General features: G+C 67.9%; 1 protein-coding gene across 8 annotated transcripts in view; it reads right to left on the bottom strand.

Moving 5' to 3' along the window:
- SEC31B (SEC31 homolog B, COPII component) overlaps positions 1–19,575 on the bottom strand; it is a 32,530-nt gene that overhangs the window by 11,905 nt on the left and 1,050 nt on the right. For 4 of the 8 annotated variants that reach the window (XR_012905514.2, XM_089780007.1, XM_075934588.2 and 1 more), the window contains 11 exons: positions 15,667–15,755; positions 12,497–12,620; positions 10,678–10,870; positions 9,736–9,831; positions 9,128–9,268; positions 6,402–6,544; positions 6,187–6,286; positions 5,582–5,743; positions 3,809–3,961; positions 2,981–3,211; positions 1,939–2,013 (listed from right to left, as the gene is read on the bottom strand). Coding sequence is in view for 7 of the 8 variants with exons in the window: in XM_089780007.1 (XP_089636133.1) it covers positions 1,939–2,013; positions 2,981–3,211; positions 3,809–3,961; positions 5,582–5,743; positions 6,187–6,286; positions 6,402–6,544; positions 9,128–9,268; positions 9,736–9,831; positions 10,678–10,870; positions 12,497–12,620; positions 15,667–15,745 (1,497 nt within the window). In the remaining variant the exon portion in view is untranslated. The other 4 variants (XM_089780008.1, XM_075934589.2, XM_075934590.2 and 1 more) reach the window with 4 other exon arrangements.

The following is a 19,575-nucleotide window of genomic DNA, read 5'->3' on the forward strand; positions in this document are numbered from 1 at the left end:
CCCCTCGGCCAGAGCCGGCTCCTCTCCCCTGGCCTGCGCCCTGCGTTATCCCCAGACCGCCACCCCGGCCCCCCTCGGCCAGCGCCGGCTCCTCTGCCCTTGGCCTGCGCCCTGTTATCCCCAGACCGCCACCCCGGCCCCCCTCGGCCAGCGCCGGCTCCTCTGCCCCTGGCCTGCGCCCTGTTATCCCCAGACCACCACCCCGGCCCCCCTCGGCCAGCGCCGGCTCCTCTGCCCCTGGCCTGTGCCCTGCGTTATCCCCAGACCGCCACCCCGGCACCCCTCGGCCAGCGCTGGCTCCTCTGCCCCTGGCCTGCGCCCTGTTATCCCCAGACCGCCACCCCGGCTCCCCTCGGCCAGCGCCGGCTCCTCTGCCCTGGCCTGCGCCCTGTTATCCCCAGACCACCACCCCAGCCCCCCTCGGCCAGCGCCGGCTCCTCTGCCCCTGGCCTGCGCCCTGTTATCCCCAGACCGCCACCCCGGCTCCCCTCGGCCAGCGCCGGCTCCTCTCCCCTGGCCTGCGCCCTGTTATCCCCAGACCGCCACCCCGGCCCCCCTCGGCCAGCGCCGGCTCCTCTGCCCCTGGCCTGCGCCCTGCGTTATCCCCAGACCGCCACCCCGGCCCCCCTCGGCCAGCGCCGGCTCCTCTGCCCCTGGCCTGCGCCCTGCGTTATCCCCAGACCGCCACCCCGGCCCCCCTCGGCCAGCGCCGGCTCCTCTGCCCCTGGCCTGCGCCCTGCGTTATCCCCAGACCGCCACCCCGGCCCCCCTCGGCCAGCGCCGGCTCCTCTGCCCCTGGCCTGCGCCCTGCGTTATCCCCAGACCGCCACCCCGGCCCCCCTCGTCCAGCGCCGGCTCCTCTGCCCCTGGCCTGCGCCCTGCGTTATCCCCAGACCGCCACCCCGGCCCCCCTCGGCCAGCGCCGGCTCCTCTCCCCTGGCCTGCGCCCTGCGTTATCCCCAGACCACCACCCCGGCCCCCCTCGGCCAGCGCCGGCTCCTCTGCCCCGGCCTGCGCCCTGTTATCCCCAGACCGCCACCCCGGCCCCCCTCGGCCAGCGCCGGCTCCTCTGCCCCGGGCCTGCGCCCTGTTATCCCCAGACCACCACCCCGGCCCCCCTCGGCCAGCGCCGGCTCCTCTGCCCCTGGCCTGCGCCCTGTTATCCCCAGACCACCACCCCGGCCCCCCTCGGCCAGCGCCGGCTCCTCTCCCCCTGGCCTGCGCCCTGTTATCCCCAGACCACCACCCCGGCCCCCCTCGGCCAGCGCCGGCTCCTCTGCCCCAGGCCTGCGCCCTGCGTTAACCTGACTGCCCCTCGGCAGCTCACCCTGCACCCACTGGCCAAGAGCCCTCTGTGCTGCAGCTCTCGGTGCCACCTGGCGCCTATGACCCTACCCGACTCGCTCTCACTTTCGAGTGTTAACAGGAGCTACGAGCCCAGGGCTGGCCCAAGCCGCACTGCAGCGACGCCCCAGCTCCAGCATCTCCCTGTGAACGGCAGGCACCCCTCGGCACTGAGCTGCTGGCATTGCCAGAGGCCCTCGGTGCTCCCTGCGCGGGTCTCCTTCCGGGGGTGAAGGTGGGACCTGGTACTGCTGCTCCGGGGTGGCTGGGGCCGAGGGACGGACTCCACCCGCTCAGGCTCCCACCCAGCGGCTCCGTGGACTCCGGTATGAACCTTCTACCTGTGGAGACCAGCCCCCCCGTCTCGCTTGGGTCACCAGGGTGGTCTCGTGCCAGCTCCCCGGGAGAGCCGCCAGAGCCTCGTGCGGGCAGCCCGGCGTGGGGGGAGCTGCCCAGGAGTCGGAGGCAGGCAGGGGCGCTGGGAGAGCGAGAGGGCAGGGACTGAAGCCAGCTGGGAGGGGCCCCTGCCCTACGCCCTGCAGCAGGTACCGCGTTCCTGCGCTCCGCCTGTCCTCCAGCCAGGCCCGCGCTTACCTTCCTCTGCAGCTCCTCCGCGCTGTAGCCCAGGAGCCGGAGGAGCTGGGACCTGGACTCTGGCTCCATGTTGGCCTGGCCCCGCGGGGAGGGGAGACAAAGTCGCGTCAGGCCGGGCGCCTGCGGAGAACACCCAGCTGCCGATGCAGCGCCAGGCGCGGAGCTGGAACAAGCTGCCCTTTGGAAGATGGAGACTGAGCCTCTGCCAGCCTCTTGCGTCTACCCCAGCAGGGCCACGAGGCCTGGCCCCGGCGCGGTGTCACATGGACCGCACGCAGGGCCCCGCTTGCTGCAGCTCTGCAAGCTGCAGCGCGTCGGCCAGGTCCGTGCCCCCCAGCAGAGCGTACGGGGCTGGGGGTCGGGAGCGGTGTCGCTACACGTGGGCAAGTCTCTGCTCTGCCTGCCTCCGTCTGGCCACGTGGGCCCCACCGCTGGACAGCTCAGAGCGCGAAGGGCTGGCGCTGCTCACGGACGCCCCCGCAGCCTGGGCCACGGCGCCGCACTGCTCTCTGGCGGGAGCCTGGGGCTGCCTCGGGCCCAATGCAGGGTGCATGGGCGGGATGCCCAGGCCGGCCGCCCAGCTAAGCGGAGGCTAAAGCAAGCGGGCGACTCGGCCAGATTCCTGCGCGCTTGCGCGTGGTGAGCGGCGCCTCCCTGAAGCCAAAGGGCCTGGCTGCGGAGCGCAGGCCCCCACGCGCGAGGAGGGGCCCTCGAAGGCACGGCTCCGGGGCAGGGCGCGGACAGAGGGCTCAGCCGGCCCCGGCCAAGCGAGGGAGCAGACCCGGCTCCCGCGGGCCTGGCTGCAGAGCGCGGTGCCCCCTCTGGCTGTGCGTGCAGGGCAGCTGGGTCGGCCAGGCAAGGTAACACGAGGCAAGGGCAGACGGATTCACCGTCCCGAGAGCCCAAGGCTTGCCCCAGCGGGGTCGGGCGTGCTGGCGGCTTAGCGCCCAGGGGCTGGGATACCCCCGGGACGGGCACGCCAAAGCCAGGCCAGGGCCGCACTGGCAGCGGAAGGAGGCCTCTGCCCTGCCTGGCCCCTCACCTTCAGGAAGCGCCAGAGGGTCTCTTCAGACGGCAGCTGGGCGGCTTGGATCCTGCGCTGGCAATAGGCCGGGAGGTTTCCCGACTGCAGGGCAGCCCGCAGCTCTCGCGCTCGCTCCAGGAACTCTGCCTCCGTAACCACCTGGCTGACGAACACCTGGCGCGGGGGGCTCTGCGGCGCTGGCTGTGCTGGGGCCGGGGCGAGCCCAAATGTGACCAGCTTGCCCCCAAACTGAGGAGAGAGGGAGGAGGCAAGTGGCCACGCGGGGACGGTGCAAACCAGCCCGGGCAGCCCCCAGCGCCCTGAGCCCAGGCGGCCCGTCGCAGCGCGTCACCGCGGGGCCCCTCGCCCGGCCCGGATGAGCACAAACCCACAGCGGTGCCAGGCCCCACAGCGCACGGCAGCAGGACGGTGCCACGTGGAACGACCCTTCCCGGCAAGGGGGCCGACTGCCCACAGCCCCAAGGGGAGCCACGAGCGAGAACAGCCAGGGGGCCTTGCCCATGGCACCCAGCCAGGGGCCAGACAGCGGCCGGCCTGCCCGGCTTGCCCATGGCCGCGGCTCGGCGCGTGCTGGCCAGAAGGAACGGTGCAGGGCCGGGGAGAGTGAGCGCAGAGGACGCTCCTTGGCTCCAGGAGCGCTTCCGAGGCTGGGCCAGCGACCCTGACTCCACTGGAGGGACGTGGGCGCCCAATAGGAGCCAAGGGCTCGCTGCCCGCAGAGCCGCACCGCCCCTCTACCGGCATCGCCCCAGGTAGCACGGCCGCCTCCAGCAAGGGAGCCGGGGTAACCGCTCGGGCCCGGGCCAGGACGCGCCGCACGCTTACCACAAACGAGGCCCCCACCGGCCTGCGAATCCACCTGGGGGGCTTCCGCAGTGGCGGGATCAAGGTGGTCTGAGCCGCCCCCTCTGGCACCCGAAGAGGGGGAAGGGCCTGTCCCGAGCCGAAGGGCTCCAGGGTGTTAAAGGAGGAGGAGATCTGAGAGCAGAGGAGGCAATGAGCTCATCCCCCAGCCCAGCTGGCAGCCCTCCCTCCCTTTATCGGGGGGAGCAGCACGTCCCCGGGGCAGTGCCGGACCCACAGGCCGAGCTGCAGGGCTCCTCGCCCCAAGACGACCCCGGGGCAAGGCCGAGAAGCCTCACCTCTACGGTCTCCCAGGCAGCCGCGGGAAGACTGGCCCTGAGACCCCCCGAGCGGATCACCCCCACACCTGCTGCCGGCCTGGACCAGTCTCCCTCCCCTGCGGCGAGAGGCGTGCAGCACCAGGACTCTGGCGCCCAGACGGCCGTTCTCTCAGAGCGGCCCAGGAGAGCTGGGGAGCGCCGGTCCCTTTGCTGCATGAAGCGGCAGGCACCCCGGACCGGCTTGGCCTCTAGCTTTGAGGGGCCGGCTCCACGTGCCCGTGAGCGCGCACCAGGGATGAACCGCGGAGTCGGTTAACCGACTAAGCAATGAGCAAGAGCTGTAGGTTAACGGTACAGGCCACACGCGTCCCCCTGCCCCTACATCTCGGAGCAGGCTGGCCAGCAGCCCGGCTCGGTCCTGGCTCCGGACCTGCCCCCGCTGCAGCTCCGCATTTCAAGTGGAGGAGGAGGCAGGTGGGCAGGCAGCCCGGCTCACGCCAGGTCCAGGAGCTCAGGCCCCCGCCCCTGGACAGGGCTGCTGCCTCCCTGCGCTGCTGCCTCAATCACAGGCATCTGCGCAGGGCGACAGGCCCCTGGCTAGAAACCAGCTCCCACCTGGCACCCCCACTGATCCAGAGGCAGCAGCGCGGAGTGGCGGGGGTCCTCGGGGATGGAGCGCACCGGTCGCCGAGTAACCGATCAGCCTCCCGAGGCTGCTCCGCTACGCGTGGACGGAGATTTCACACCCCTAGTGTGCACTGGCCACACCCACCCAAGGAAAGTGCCGGAAAGTTCACCGAGTTCCAAGAGCTCCTGCCAGCATCGTGGAGATGCTCCTTGGAGCCTGGCCTGCCTCGGACGAGCCTACCACGGCTGAGCTGCCTGCTACAGCAGCGGGCCCGGGCGGGTTTCACAGCACTCGAGGCCCACGGGGCAGGCAGACCGGGCGCGCGAGGAGGAAGCGTTGGGCCTGGCTCACAGGCCGCGCTGCCGGCAGCGGAGGGGAGTTTGGGTTTAGCACCCAACACTGACCCTGCTCCAAGGACACACTGGGCTGCCCTGGGTAAAGCTCTTCGGTCGGGGTTCCAGCCGCCTCCTCAGAGCCTGGCCCAGCATTCGTAAGAGCTGCTGAGCGACTGAGGCACACACGCATGGCTTCAGCACCGAACGCCAACCCGCCCCTCGGGGCCGGACCCCGGTGCTAGCTGACCTGCAACCTCGGGGCTCCATTTTATTTTGTGACACCGCTAAGATACCGAGTCACGTTTCTGTCCGTCAGCGGCGGGGCCCCAGGACAAGGGGCAGGCTGGACACGAGCCAGGCAGCCTAGAAGCTGGCCAGCCCCTTTCATCTTGGGTTCACAAGCCCCTCGTGGTCCTGAGAGCCCCGCTCAGACGAGCTCGCTGCAGCCTCCGCAGCCAAGCGCAACAGCTCCCAGTGCCCCCCAGCACCCGCTCTCCGCCCACGGGGCTACCTTGTCAGCCTGCGTCTGCTGCTGCGCGGCCAGGCTCCCGCCCATCACGGAGTAAACGCTGACCCAGCCGTCGAACGAGGCAGCGGAGAAGACGGACGGATTGCGCGGGCACCACTGGACGTCAAAGCACCACTGGCTCTGGATGGGCAGCTCGTAAACCACCTGGCCCAGGTGGGGGAGAGCGTTAGAAGGAGCAGTCGCCTGCGCACGGCGGGCCTGTCGCACTCACTGCCTGTGCCCGGGCCACGCTGGCGCCGCGATCGCTCACAGCAGCCGGCCCCAGAGAGCGCAGCGGGAAATCCGTCTGGACGTGCACCCGCAGCGTCACTGTTTTCACTGGTCGTAGGGCGGCCCCACGCCTGCAGCGCCTCGCCGCGCACTCGCCGCACAGCCAGGGCGGACGCGGGAGCATGGCTGGGCACGCAGCGAGCCCAGGCAGGGATCCAGCGAGGGGTCAGGCCTAGGGCACTCTCCTCGCCTACACGGCCACACTGCTCCTTCACCCGCCGCCCCAAGGGAGGGAGACACCCCAGAAGAGATAAGCCTGGGGGAGGCCGGTCAGAGCCGCGAGGCGGGTGGCATGCGACACTCGAACCCGCACGCACCTCGCCAGCACAGGGGTTCCAGCACAGGATGCGGTTGTCCTTGGCACTGCTGAGGAGGAGCTCGGGGTCAGGCTGGCACCAGGACACAGACAGGACTCCCCTGCAACAGAGCGGAGAGAAGCCCTCACCCCAGGAACGCAGGAGGGCCCCGCCCCGCGCCAGCCCTGCTCCGTCACTCCCCTGCCTGGCTCCGACCCGACCCCTCCGGCTCCTACCGCGTGTGGCCCTCCAGCTGGCTCAAAGGGGCCGCGGCGAAGCGCAGGTCCCATATCTGGATCACCGGCATGTGGTCGTCCTCCGAGGAAAGGACCAGCTGGGTAGCGACTTCTGGGTGCCAGGCCATGTCCGAGCAGTGCATCTGGGGACACAGGGCAGAGCTGGCTGGCAAGCGAGGTCGGGCCTGCACGTGCAGTCAGGCCGACGGGAGGCAGCTTCCTGCGGCCCCGCCCACCCCAGCGGCACTGCTCCACCCCACGAGGGGCGCAGCGCTTCCGCCGGTAGCGCCTGGGGAGGCTGCTGGCGGGCTCGGCCGTCAGGGCCTGGCTGGAACCGTGAAACTGGCAAGAGAGCCCAGTGCCCCGGGGGGCTGGCTCCAAGCCAGGCGCCACCTAGGCCCCCTGCCACCCCCGGGGGCTCCACTCCCAGCCAGGCGCCACCTAGGCCCCCTGCCGCCCCCCGGGGGCTCCACTCCCAGCCAGGCGCCACCTAGGCCCCCTGCCACCCCCGGGGGGCTGGATCCCAGCCAGGCGCCACCTAGGCCCCCTGCCACCCCCGGGGGCTCCACTCCCAGCCAGGCGCCACCTAGGCCCCCTGCCACCCCCCGGGGGCTCCACTCCCAGCCAGGCGCCACCTAGGCCCCCTGCCGCCCCCCGGGGGGCTGGCTCCAAGCCAGGGGCCACCTAGGCCCCCTGCCACCCCCGGGGGCTCCACTCCCAGCCAGGCGCCACCTAGGCCCCCTGCCACCCCCGGGGGCTCCACTCCCAGCCAGGCGCCACCTAGGCCCCCTGCCGCCCCCGGGGGGCTGGATCCCAGCCAGGCGCCACCTAGGCCCCCTGCCACCCCCCGGGGGGCTGGATCCCAGCCAGGCGCCACCTAGGCCCCCTGCCGCCCCCCGGGGGCTCCACTCCCAGCCAGGCGCCACCTAGGCCCCCTGCCACCCCCGGGGGCTCCACTCCCAGCCAGGCGCCACCTAGGCCCCCTGCCACCCCCGGGGGGCTGGATCCCAGCCAGGCGCCACCTAGGCCCCCTGCCACCCCCGGGGGCTCCACTCCCAGCCAGGCGCCACCTAGGCCCCCTGCCACCCCCGGGGGCTCCACTCCCAGCCAGGCGCCACCTAGGCCCCCTGCCACCCCCGGGGGCTCCACTCCCAGCCAGGCGCCACCTAGGCCCCCTGCCACCCCCGGGGGCTCCACTCCCAGCCAGGCGCCACCTAGGCCCCCTGCCGCCCCCCGGGGGCTCCACTCCCAGCCAGGCGCCACCTAGGCCCCCTGCCACCCCCGGGGGGCTGGATCCCAGCCAGGCGCCACCTAGGCCCCCTGCCACCCCCGGGGGCTCCACTCCCAGCCAGGCGCCACCTAGGCCCCCTGCCGCCCCCCGGGGGCTCCACTCCCAGCCAGGCGCCACCTAGGCCCCCTGCCACCCCCCGGGGGCTCCACTCCCAGCCAGGCGCCACCTAGGCCCCCTGCCACCCCCGGGGGGCTGGATCCCAGCCAGGCGCCACCTAGGCCCCCTGCCGCCCCCCGGGGGCTCCACTCCCAGCCAGGCGCCACCTAGGCCCCCTGCCACCCCCCGGGGGCTCCACTCCCAGCCAGGCGCCACCTAGGCCCCCTGCCACCCCCGGGGGGCTGGATCCCAGCCAGGCGCCACCTAGGCCCCCTGCCACCCCCGGGGGCTCCACTCCCAGCCAGGCGCCACCTAGGCCCCCTGCCGCCCCCCGGGGGGCTGGATCCCAGCCAGGCGCCACCTAGGCCCCCTGCCACCCCCCGGGGGCTCCACTCCCAGCCAGGCGCCACCTAGGCCCCCTGCCACCCCCGGGGGGCTGGATCCCAGCCAGGCGCCACCTAGGCCCCCTGCCGCCCCCCGGGGGGCTGGATCCCAGCCAGGCGCCACCTAGGCCCCCTGCCACCTCCCGGGGGCTCCACTCCCAGCCAGGGGCCCCCTAGGCCCCCTGCCGCCCCCGGGGGGCTGGATCCCAGCCAGGCGCCACCTAGGCCCCCTGCCACCTCCCGGGGGCTCCACTCCCAGCCAGGGGCCCCCTAGGCCCCCTGCCGCCCCCCGGGGGGCTGGATCCCAGCCAGGGGCCACCTAGGCCCCCTGCCGCCCCCCGGGGGGCTGGATCCATGGTGGGGAGCCCTGCTGCCTCCCTGCCCAGACTCTTCGCTCCCCTTCAGTGATCACGTCAGCCAGCCGGCCTCTGGGCATGGGCCTCGCTGCGGAGGGGGAGAAGCCTGGGGGCAGCCGGGCTCCCAGCGGGGAGCCGAGAGCTCAGCCCCCCGGCTCCCCTTAGGAAGGAGCTAGGACTCCAGGGCCTGGCACACCCAGGCTCTCGTTTCTCACGGGCCTAGCGAGCCGGTCGGTGTCTCTCTCCTTCCCCCTTCGAACCCGAGCCCGGCCCCGGGACCAGGTTCCTCCTCTGCCTCGGAGAGGAGACCCCACGGCGCACAGCTCAGCCCAGCAAGGTCACAGAGCTGGGCCGGATGCAGCGAGCCTGGCTCTGCCTCCCCAGAGACGCTGGGAACAGCAAGGGGGGAGGACACAGCAGACGCTCGGCTGCACCTCCTCTGCGCCGACAGACTGGGCCTCGACGGCCTTCCCTGGCACACCCCATCCCCCCGCAAGGGTGCCTCCCCGGGAAGGGCGGGTGCTGCAGCTCGCTTGCTGTGGGGCTACCCCCCAGCATCCCCGGCTGGTGCCCCACAGCCCGCGGCCCTGCCCCACTCACTCTGCCGCTGTGGTCGCTGACTTTGATGATGGGCTCGTTCTTACGGAGGTCCCACACCACGGCCTTCCCGCTGGGGTGCGCGGAGGACAGGATGTGCTGCACCTGGCGGTTCCAGGACACCGCGCTCACGTCCTCCTGGGGCTGGCGAGGAAGGGAGGCCACGGCCCCGTTACGGCCACGCGGGGCAAGGCAGCCCGGGTCCCCATGGCTGGAGGGCAGGAGTCCCGGGCCGGTCGCCCGCAGGCACCGATTCGTGCTCCAGGCTGTCCCGGCCACGTGCGTCATGACCCACTAAGCGGGCAGACCCCCAGCAGATCCCTCAGCGCCCCAGAAAGGCCCCAGGGGCGTGGCAGGGAGCTCGGCGGACCAGCCTGGCCGGTCACCTAGTGCGACTGCCCCCGTGCAAAGCCCCCGCCGTCGAGCCGCCCAGCAAAGCCCTTGCCCACGCTGCAGCACCCCGGCGGCTCCCAGAGCAGGCTCGCCGGGAGGGTGGGGCTGTCCCCAGTGACTGACGGGCAGCGCCAGGCCCAGCTTGCGGTGGGAGCGGGCTCACGCACGGAAGCAGCACTCCTAGCGGCGAGGGCCTGCCCAGAGACAAGCCCCGGTACCTGAGATTTAGCCCCCGGCGTCATCGGCACGCTGAAGTTATTCAAGTCCCAGATGTAAACTTCCGAATCGTTGGCCCCGGAGGCCAGGAGGTGCGACTGCGGGGAAAGCAGGCACCGTTACCACGGCTCCCGGCGCCCCGGGAGGGCACAGACCACAAAGCGAGAGGCTGCCTTAGCTGCGGGCTCGCACGGCCCCGAACGCAGCCCTGCTGGAGAGCTGGGCCCCGGCCGGGGAAGGTGCCCGGAGCACAAAGCGGGAGGGAGACGGAACCCCAGGGGCACCTCGGGGATGGGGTCAGGGAGGAGAAGGCTGCTACTGCCTCCTCTTCCGCGGCACCTGCCGCCCCGTCGGAACCCGAACGCTGAGCCGCCGGGAGGGGAACTGCAGCCGCTTCACAGAGCGCAGTGCCGCAGGCTGGGGTAGACACGTCCGCAGGGGAGCCCTGCGCGGCTGGTCATGGTCCCGGGCTCCTTCGAGCCTCCTCCCTGGCTGCGGGTCGCACCGGTTTTGCCTAGAGAGCTGCATGTTCAGCCCGACCCCCCGGCACGCCCTGCCTGCGGGCAGGTACACAGCGAGCCGGCCGCAGGCCTTCCACGCACGGCCCCGGGAGGCACAGAGCTCCACGTGGCTCTCGGACTCGGCCGTCAGGCCCGGGCTCGGGCGCTGGGCTTACAGCAGCGCCTAGGCTCTCCAGCCAAGACGCAAGCCTGGCTGTGCTAGGTGCCCCACGCACACCCAGAGCCTGCTCCCCAGGCAGGGCCCCGCGGCACAGAAACGCCACCTCCGCGCTCCTGCTCAAGAGCCTTCGAAGCAGCCCTGCCCCGCCCCGGCTCCCAGGCTGTCCGCTTTCGAGTTCGGCGCCCGGCGGAGCGGGAGCCGGGCTGGCTGCCCAAGGCCACGCGACGGAAGCTTGGTGCTGGAACACGGCCCGGCCTGTGCACCTGGAAGGGGTTAAAGTCGAGAGCCCGAACTGGGCCCGTGTGCTTCTCCCGCCGTCCGAGCACGGGCTCCGTCCCTGAGGTCAGGACCTGAGCCGCACTGAAGAGCGTGAGCACCCCGTTATCCCCTCCGCCGACGAGCACCCCGGCCGCAGCCGGCCCGCTTCCAAAGCTGCCCCAGATCAGCTTGTGAAACCTAAGGAGAGACGGGAGACCTGCCCATCAGGCGGAGCCGGCACCGGGCAGGAGGCAGCTCATGCTAACTTCGGACACGCAGCTTGGCTGAGAATCCCCGGGGACAACCCTGCCGGCCCACCCCCCCCAACACCGCCAGGGACAACCCTGCCGGCCCACCCCCCCCCAACCCTGCCGGGGACAACCCTGCCGCCCCCCCCCACACCGCCGGGGACAACCCTTCCGGCCCACCCCCCCCCCAACCCTGCCGGCCCCCCCAACCCTGCCGGCCCCCCCCAACACCGCCGGGGACAACCCTTCCGGCCCACCCCCCCTCCCAACCCTGCCGGCCCACCCCCCCCAACACCGCCGGAGACAACCCTGCCGGCCCACCCCCCCCCCCAACCCTGCCGTCCCACCCCCCCCAACACCACCGGGGACAACCCTTCCAGCCCCCCCCCCCAACACCGCCGGAGACAACCCTGCCGGCCCACCCCCCCCCCCAACCCTGCCGGGGACAACCCTGCCGGCTCACACCCTCCCAACCCTGCCGCCCCCCCCCCCAACACCGCCGGGGACAACCCTGCCGGCCCACGCGCCCCCAACCCTGCCGGCCCCCCCCCCCCCCCAACCCTGCCGGGGACAACCCTGCCAGCCCACGCCCCCCCAACCCTGCCGGGGACAACCCTGCCGGCCCACACCCCCCAAATATCCCTGGGGACAACCCTTCCGGCCCACGCCCCCCAACACCACCGGGGACAACCCTGTCGGCCCACGCCCCCCAAATATCCCTGGGGACAACCCTTCCGGCCCACGCCCCCCAACACCACCGGGGACAACCCTGTCGGCCCACGCCCCCCAAATATCCCTGGGGGCAACCCTGCCGGCCCACGCTCCCCAAATATCCCCGGGGACAAGCCTGCCAGCCCACACCCCCCAACACCGCTGGGGACAACCCTGCCGGCTCACCGACCGCGAGCCCGTCACCCGCGAGACTGCCTCCCCTCAACAGGCAGAGGGGTGCCAAGCCAGCCCAGCATGTGCTCGGCTCCAGTCGGCGTTCTGCACGGATGCGGCTGCCGGCTCTAGCCCGTGTAAACGCTGCTGGACTGGGTGTGGGGCGAGCAGGCGGCCTGCGTCAGACAGCAGGTCAGTAGAGGGACAGAACTGGGCCTGGGGCCCTGGAGATCTGGGCAAGTGGGGCTTGCCCCAGGGTAATACAGCCCGGGTGGGCCCAGGGCCCAGCACCCCGCCACACGCCTGCCCTCGAGCAGTGGGGCACGACGAGGCTGGCCGCCCCCAGGGGTCTGCCCCCCATTGCTACATTGCCTGGCGAGTAGGGAGATCTCCCATCAGCCCCTACGCGCCCGGCTTTACTAACCCATCTCAGGGCCTCCTCAAGAGCGGGCCGTGGACCAGCCGGCAGCACTCGCCCCGCCAGGCACCTTCTGAGCCCCCGGATCAACGTGGATGCACCACGGCCCTGCCTCACCAGCCGGTTCCCCCGTGCCAGGCCGGGCAGTGCTCATGCACGGGAGGATGGCTGCCAGGCAGGGAGCTTCCCAGGCCCCGAGATGGGACCAGCGGGGACCCCCCATCTCACTGTGGCCGCTCCCCCAACCCAGCCCCTGGCTGGAGGCCGCGGTACCTGCTGGCTGCAGGAAGGGTCCCTCGGCACTGCATGTCCAGGGAAGGGTCCCTGAAGTCAATCTCGAAGATTTCCAGGGCGGCATTTGTGCTGAAGGAGGCGTCCAGCTGCTGAGCAGACGTTCCTAGGCAAAGAGATGCAGAGAGGGGACCAGGTGAGCGCCCGCCATGGGCCCGGGACCCAGGAAGAACAAGGCTTTGGCTCTGCAAAGTAAGGCAGCTCTTTAAAGCTGGCCAGTAGTAGCATGGCCCCGCGGCACCCTCCTGCCTGCTTGTACGGCTCAGACACAGGCTCCAAGAAAGGCCAGATCTTCCTCAAGAAACCCCGAGAGCGGGGGTCACGTCTCTTTCCCTTGGAGCCCCCGGGCCTGCTCCCTGGAACACTCCAGCCTCACCCACAAAGGTCCTGTCTTCAGCACTAAGGCAGCTATCTCAAGGGCGTGGACTGCAGTCTGTACTGGAGACTGGACCTCAGCCGTGTTCACAGCGCTTGGTCAGACCATCCAGACGTAACCCACGCCAGCAGTGCCGTCACTGGGCATCTCACACCCTCGCCGGCACCCCAGACAGTCGGCTGCTCATGCCGTGCTAGTAATTTCCTTGTGTAGCGTTCCCGTGCAAGCACAAGGACGTCCTGCTATTGCTAGGGCCCTCCTCGTGCAGCGTTCCCGTGCAAGCACAAGGACGTCCTGCTATTGCTAGGGCCCTCCTCGTGTAGCGTTCCTGTGCAAGCACAAGGACGTCCTGCTATTGCTAGGGCCCTCCTCGTGTAGCGTTCCCGTGCAAGCACAAGGATGTTCTATTGCTAGGGCCCTCCTCGTGTAGCGTTCCCGTGCAAGCACAAGGATGTTCTATTGCTAGGCCCTCCTCGTGCAGCGTTCCCGTGCAAGCACAAGGAAGTCCTGCTATTGCTAGGGCCCTCCTCGTGCAGCGTTCCCGTGCAAGCACAAGGATGTTCTATTGCTAGGCCCTCCTCGTGTAGCGTTCCCGTGCAAGCACAAGGATGTTCTATTGCTAGGCCCTCCTCGTGTAGCGTTCCCGTGCAAGCACAAGGATGTTCTATTGCTAGGCCCTCCTCGTGCAGCGTTCCCGTGCAAGCACAAGGAAGTCCTGCTATTGCTAGGGCCCTCCTCGTGCAGCGTTCCCGTGCAAGCACAAGGATGTTCTATTGCTAGGCCCTCCTCGTGTAGCGTTCCCGTGCAAGCACAAGGATGTTCTATTGCTAGGCCCTCCTCGTGTAGCGTTCCCGTGCAAGCACAAGGATGTTCTATTGCTAGGCCCTCCTCGTGCAGCGTTCCCGTGCAAGCACAAGGACGTCCTGCTATTGCTAGGGCCCTCCTCGTGTAGCGTTCCCGTGCAAGCACAAGGATGTTCTATTGCTAGGCCCTCCTCGTGCAGCGTTCCCGTGCAAGCACAAGGATGTTCTATTGCTAGGCCCTCCTCGTGTAGCGTTCCCGTGCAAGCACAAGGACGTCCTGCTATTGCTAGGGCCCTCCTCGTGCAGCGTTCCCGTGCAAGCACAAGGACGTCCTGCTATTGCTAGGGCCCTCCTCGTGCAGCGTTCCCGTGCAAGCACAAGGACGTCCTGCTATTGCTAGGGCCCTCCTCGTGCAGCGTTCCCGTGCAAGCACAAGGACGTCCTGCTATTGCTAGGGCCCTCCTCGTGTAGCGTTCCCGTGCAAGCACAAGGACGTCCTGCTATTGCTAGGGCCCTCCTCGTGTAGCGTTCCCGTGCAAGCACAAGGATGTTCTATTGCTAGGCCCTCCTCGTGCAGCGTTCCCGTGCAAGCACAAGGACGTCCTGCTATTGCTAGGGCCCTCCTCGTGTAGCGTTCCCGTGCAAGCACAAGGATGTTCTATTGCTAGGCCCTCCTCGTGCAGCGTTCCCGTGCAAGCACAAGGATGTTCTATTGCTAGGCCCTCCTCGTGTAGCGTTCCCGTGCAAGCACAAGGACGTCCTGCTATTGCTAGGCCCTCCTCGTGCAGCGTTCCCGTGCAAGCACAAGGATGTTCTATTGCTAGGCCCTCCTCGTGTAGCGTTCCCGTGCAAGCACAAGGACGTCCTGCTATTGCTAGGGCCCTCCTCGTGTAGCGTTCCCGTGCAAGCACAAGGATGTTCTATTGCTAGGCCCTCCTCGTGCAGCGTTCCCGTGCAAGCACAAGGATGTTCTATTGCTAGGCCCTACTAAATTCACGCTCATGAAAAACGTGCCCCAGACTGGGAGACCTGGTCTTTCGTGTGCTTGCCCCTACCCGATACGGACGTCCTAGGGGAGACCAGTGGTGCTCCTGACCCAAAGGGGGGTGCAGGGGTCAGAAGGTTATTGTAGGGGGTTGCAGCATCGCCACCCTTACTTCCGTGCTGCCCTCAGTGCTGAGGGGCTGCTTGGCACCCAGCTCGGAAGGCTGCGTCCGGCCAGACCACGCCTGCCACCCTTACGCCTGCACCGCTGCCTTCAGAGCTGGTGGCCAGAGCGGAAGGCAGCGTGTGCCAGCGAGCGGGCAGAAAGCAGGACAGAATGGGTGCCCAGCACTGCTCTAGACAGGGGGCAGTTTGCCTAGTGCGGTCAGGTCATCAGCTCCCCATTTCCACGAGCCCACACCTCTGCTAATCCCCGGAATTTGCAAACTCTGCCATTCAGCTATTAAAGGGATGTTGCTAAGTGTTAAATGGAGCCGACGTTTGGGGGCGGAACGAAGCCAACGGAACCAGCTGGAAATTCCATTGCCAACAGCTTCCTGCTGATCGCTGGCCGTGCAGTGTTGGGAACCCAAAGGCAAGGGGCTGAAGAGCAAGTGAAGGTGACCGTACTGAAAGGGGTCCCGCCCACGGCGTCTCGCGCCCTGGTGAAAAGCAAGCCCTGAGGCCTAGCGCCCGATCACACTGCACCGCCGGCAGTGCTCAGACTGCCAGCGCGTTTCCAGGCATGCGGCACTACAGCTCTAACACGCGGTCAGCCGTGCACATAAGAACGGTCAGACCAATGGTCCATGTAGCCCAGGATCCTCCTTCCAACAGCGGCCGCCGCCAGGGGCCTTTACACTGCAAAGGGCTGAGAATCTACCCTCCTTCGAGGTGGGCCTGCGTCTCTGCACCTACTGGCTGGTTACGCCCCCACGTGGCTCACTCCTCCATTCTCCAGTGACTCCCACGGCTACGAGGCGCTGTACCTGTTGCTAGGTAGATGGGGTGGTGGCTTGCTGGACTCCACACCTGAACAGCAGTTCGCTCAATTTCCTTTAGCTTCATTTTCTGGCCCCTAGAAGAGAGTGATACGGGGGTAGCAGAGACACTCAGCAGCCCGCTGCCCACTCCACTTGCCCACCTGCACCACGACCCGGGGCATTCTGGTGGGGGGCGGAGCTTAGCCGGCCCGAACTGGGGTCTTTGTGAACTCATTAAAACCCCAGAGCAAGCCCAGGTTCCAGGGCGTGACTCTCCTTGGGGGGCTCTTTCCCAGCCCTCATTACAGTGGGCCCGCAGGCACGGGCCAGGGTGTCGATTGTACACTCACCTCGTCAGCCAGCCCCGCCTGTGAGCTCACTGAACACACTGACGGGAGGGAGCCACGGCTACCGGAGCTCATTGAGCGCATGCATGTTATGTGGGTGATCGTGACTGGCTGGGCAGCCGCCTACGCGATGAGCCCGAAGGCTCCTACTACATTTAAAAGGCAGAGGCACAGCGGGGCTAGCTCCTGGGGGCAGTGCGAGCAGGCCTGGGGTGGCGCACACCCCGCTGTGGCTCTCCAGTTTGAACGTAGTAAGAACTGGGTGGCAGTCCAGCTCCTACTGCATTTTAGCACCCTTCGCACGTTATTCTCCCCCGGCTCATTCAGAGGCCCCTGGGAATTCTGTGACCCTGAGCGCTCATGTGGTTCAACGCCCAGACCTGCTGAGTTCTACTCCCATTCCGACACCGACTCCCTCAGCGGCCCCAGGCAATTCATTTGGCATCTCGATTGAGTTGGCCCTGCTTGCAAAATGGAAATAAAGCTTCCCAATTCCCAGGAAGCGGGAACAGACGCTAGTACAACGCGCATAATGCAGCAAAGTCCCGACTGGCCTGTAGCCCACTGTCAATTGGGACACAGCTAAGAACGAGCCGGAGGCCTCGAGGCCCTGGCACACTGGCAGTGCCTCCCAGGCCGCCTACACCACAAGTTTCTGCTGAACAGACATTCATGGGCCTGACAGGGGAAGTTTCTGCGTGTGGTGATCTGCCCTACCCCGGGGAGAATCGGAAGAGCTATTCCTCGCAGAGCTCAGTCAGGAAGCATGCCGATTTCAGGGGCCCGCCCCGCTGGGCAGGCAAAGCGTATTGGAGATCGGGCGTGACCCATTTCCGGCCTTAGCATGCCCCCTGCGTAACCAGGGCCAGTGACGGGCAGAGGTCTGTGCAGAGGGGCGCTGCCGGTGACCCGGGACCTAGCAAGCGATAAGTCTGGGTCTGGCACCCTTCTTATCGCTGCCCCCAGGGTGTCAGACCATAAAGCCCCTCCCCCCACCCTTCTCCACTGCAGGGCAGGCGGCTTGATGAGAATTTCTTCAGCGCTGTTAGTGTTAATCTGCTGTGGAATCTACTGACGCTCATGGTATCTGCTGCCTTCTCCTGCTAAGCTCACCCGAAGTTACCAGAGGCCCCGGGGTCAGAGCAGAGGCTGCACAGCACAGATCCCATGACCTGGGGCTCTGGGCTGGAAAGATGCCCCCAGTAGCAGCCTCAGGCAAAGAGGGTCCGTGGACACGTTTGTTCTCATGCCCTGAAGCACCCGGTCTGCCCTCTTCCCCCAGGCTCTTTCAGACTGTCAGGTGCCCTCTCTGCCACGGCACCAGCTCCTCAGGGGAGTTAAACCGACAGGTCACGGTCTCCTCCTGGCACAAGAGAGGGAAGCAGCCAGCACCAGCAGGAGGCAGAGATGCCAACACCCCAATGCATGGAGCACTCGTGGGCCACACTGTTAGACATTGGGACAGCAGCTCAGGGCTTCTTTGACCCCCCCAGCCCGCCCCTTAGCTGGCTCTCAGGAGTCAACAGAGGAGGTGCACACTGTATGCATGGTGCTCCCAGTCTCCTAGCCTACCAAAGCACCAGGACACCTCTACCCCATGAACTAGACCTCTGGAAAGGTGGGCATGGGGACCACAACCATCAGGAGGTGAAAGGGGCCAAGGGCCACCAGCAGGAAAGCAGCTGGGGTAGGTGGCACTTGGATACTATTTTTCAAGGTCTTCCCTGTGTTGATTGCTGTTGCTTGGCATTTCACAGGCAGACGCACCGAAGGCCCCTCCGAGGGGCCTACAATCTGAATTGGAGCAATGCAGCACAAATAACCTGTAGCGAACAGGAAGCTCCTGGCTTGACTCTAGCCAGGGAGGACATAACGTGCCTGTCGGGGAAGGTTTTGCATCCAGCCTTCAGAGAGCACGCCCACTAGCCAGGACAGTCGGTATCCCCACCTCACTCAAGACACAGCACACCAAAGAGCGCACTGTTAGCAGGGGCGGCTGGCGTCTATAGAGGGGTTTGGAGGTGGGGGCGCCGATTGGATGGGGCGCCGGGGGCGCCAGTTGCTGGCAGCTCGTCTAGGGCCGCCCCGGCTGGTTAGCAAGACTGCTGCAGAGACCCTTTCCTTAGGTCATCCCTCTCCGGGAATCCCTGGCTGTCCCTTCTGCAGGGCAGCACACACGAGCTGCTGGCGTTCACTTTCAAGGCTCTTCTCCGGCAGTCCCTACCCTGCCTAGCAGCTCTCGCTCGCCGTGGCTCGCCTTAGATCAGTCCCCCCATCCCGGAACCCACCGCCCGCTTGTTACACGTTCAAACCCTGTGTGCTTTCTCTCGCGCTGCCCCGCCGGCGTGGGAGGTTGGCAGCACACAAAACGATGCCTTCTCCTTCAGATCCCTCCTCAGAGCGCGCCTCCGCCATGCTGCCTACAAACCACTCCACCCAGGGTGCTGGACAACGGGCTCCTGACCCGCATCCCCCGGGTCTGCATCCACCTGTTCTCTCGCGTTACGCTTCACCCCCAACGCCGGGGGCAAGGGTGCTTCTGGGTTGTGCACAGAGCACAGTGATGCCCACGCCTGAGCGCCGAGGTGCTAAGGTAACACAAATGAGAACAGTTCGGAGTGCACCACATGGACCAGCAACAGGGAGAGACACTTCGGGAAAGGGCAGCCAGGCATGCCGGGTCTCAGGCCGGTGGAGGAGTCATGCCACCCTGTGCGCTGGCAGCAGAACAAAGGCAAACCCAGTAAGATGGATTCGAGCCAGCCAAGTGGGCACGATCCCTCAGGCCCCTTCCTTCACTTTGGCTGAGGAACCAGTTCAATCGCAGTCCCTGCAGCGGGGCCTTTTGGGGACCACACAATCTCGCCCTGCAACAGGAGAGTTTTCAGGGCACCACTCCGCTGCGTCAGGCTCGCAGGCTGGGCCCTAGGCCCGCGGAGGAGACCGAGGATCAGCAGCAGCCAATTGCATGGTTTCTGCACAGGGCGTCAGGGACGGGAAGAGTCTCCTCGCTACCTCTCCCCGCAGCCGTGGGGAGAGCCAGGGAGAGGAGAGCTGGGGCATCAGTCCATACGATGGCAGGAATCACAGGGCGAGTGCTCCATCTGGTGTTCTGCCTCTGGCCACTGACAAAGTTCAGGCTTCTGTTCTCTCACTCAGAGCCATTCCCACATGAGCTGCAGGAGGGGGCCGGTTGACAGACCCAGGGAGTCAGTGTCCCCAAAAGGAAGCAGTGCTCTCGCATTGGGGGGAGCTACCTAGCAGGCCAGACACGCCCTTCTCCCAGGGACACGAGGGAAGAGAAGAAAGCCAGCTGTCAACATTCAACAGCCCTCTCCTCCTCTCTACTGTGGGCGGCTCAGACAGACATCGCAGAAGGAGGCAGCAATGTGTCATCAAGCCAGGCAATAGCGCACCCAGCTACCGCAAGCATTATAAACAGCGACAGCGACCGGCACCCACGACCTGGCCGGCTGAAAACCATTCCCAACCCCCTGCAAGGAACACAACTCCCCTTTCACAGCCCCAGCACTGCTAGCCTGACATTCCTCCCTACGACCGCCGCACC

Source organism: Pelodiscus sinensis, chromosome 8, assembly GCF_052426305.1.
Source record: "Pelodiscus sinensis isolate ZL-2025 chromosome 8, ASM5242630v1, whole genome shotgun sequence".
Taxonomy (NCBI): Eukaryota; Metazoa; Chordata; order Testudines; family Trionychidae; genus Pelodiscus; species Pelodiscus sinensis.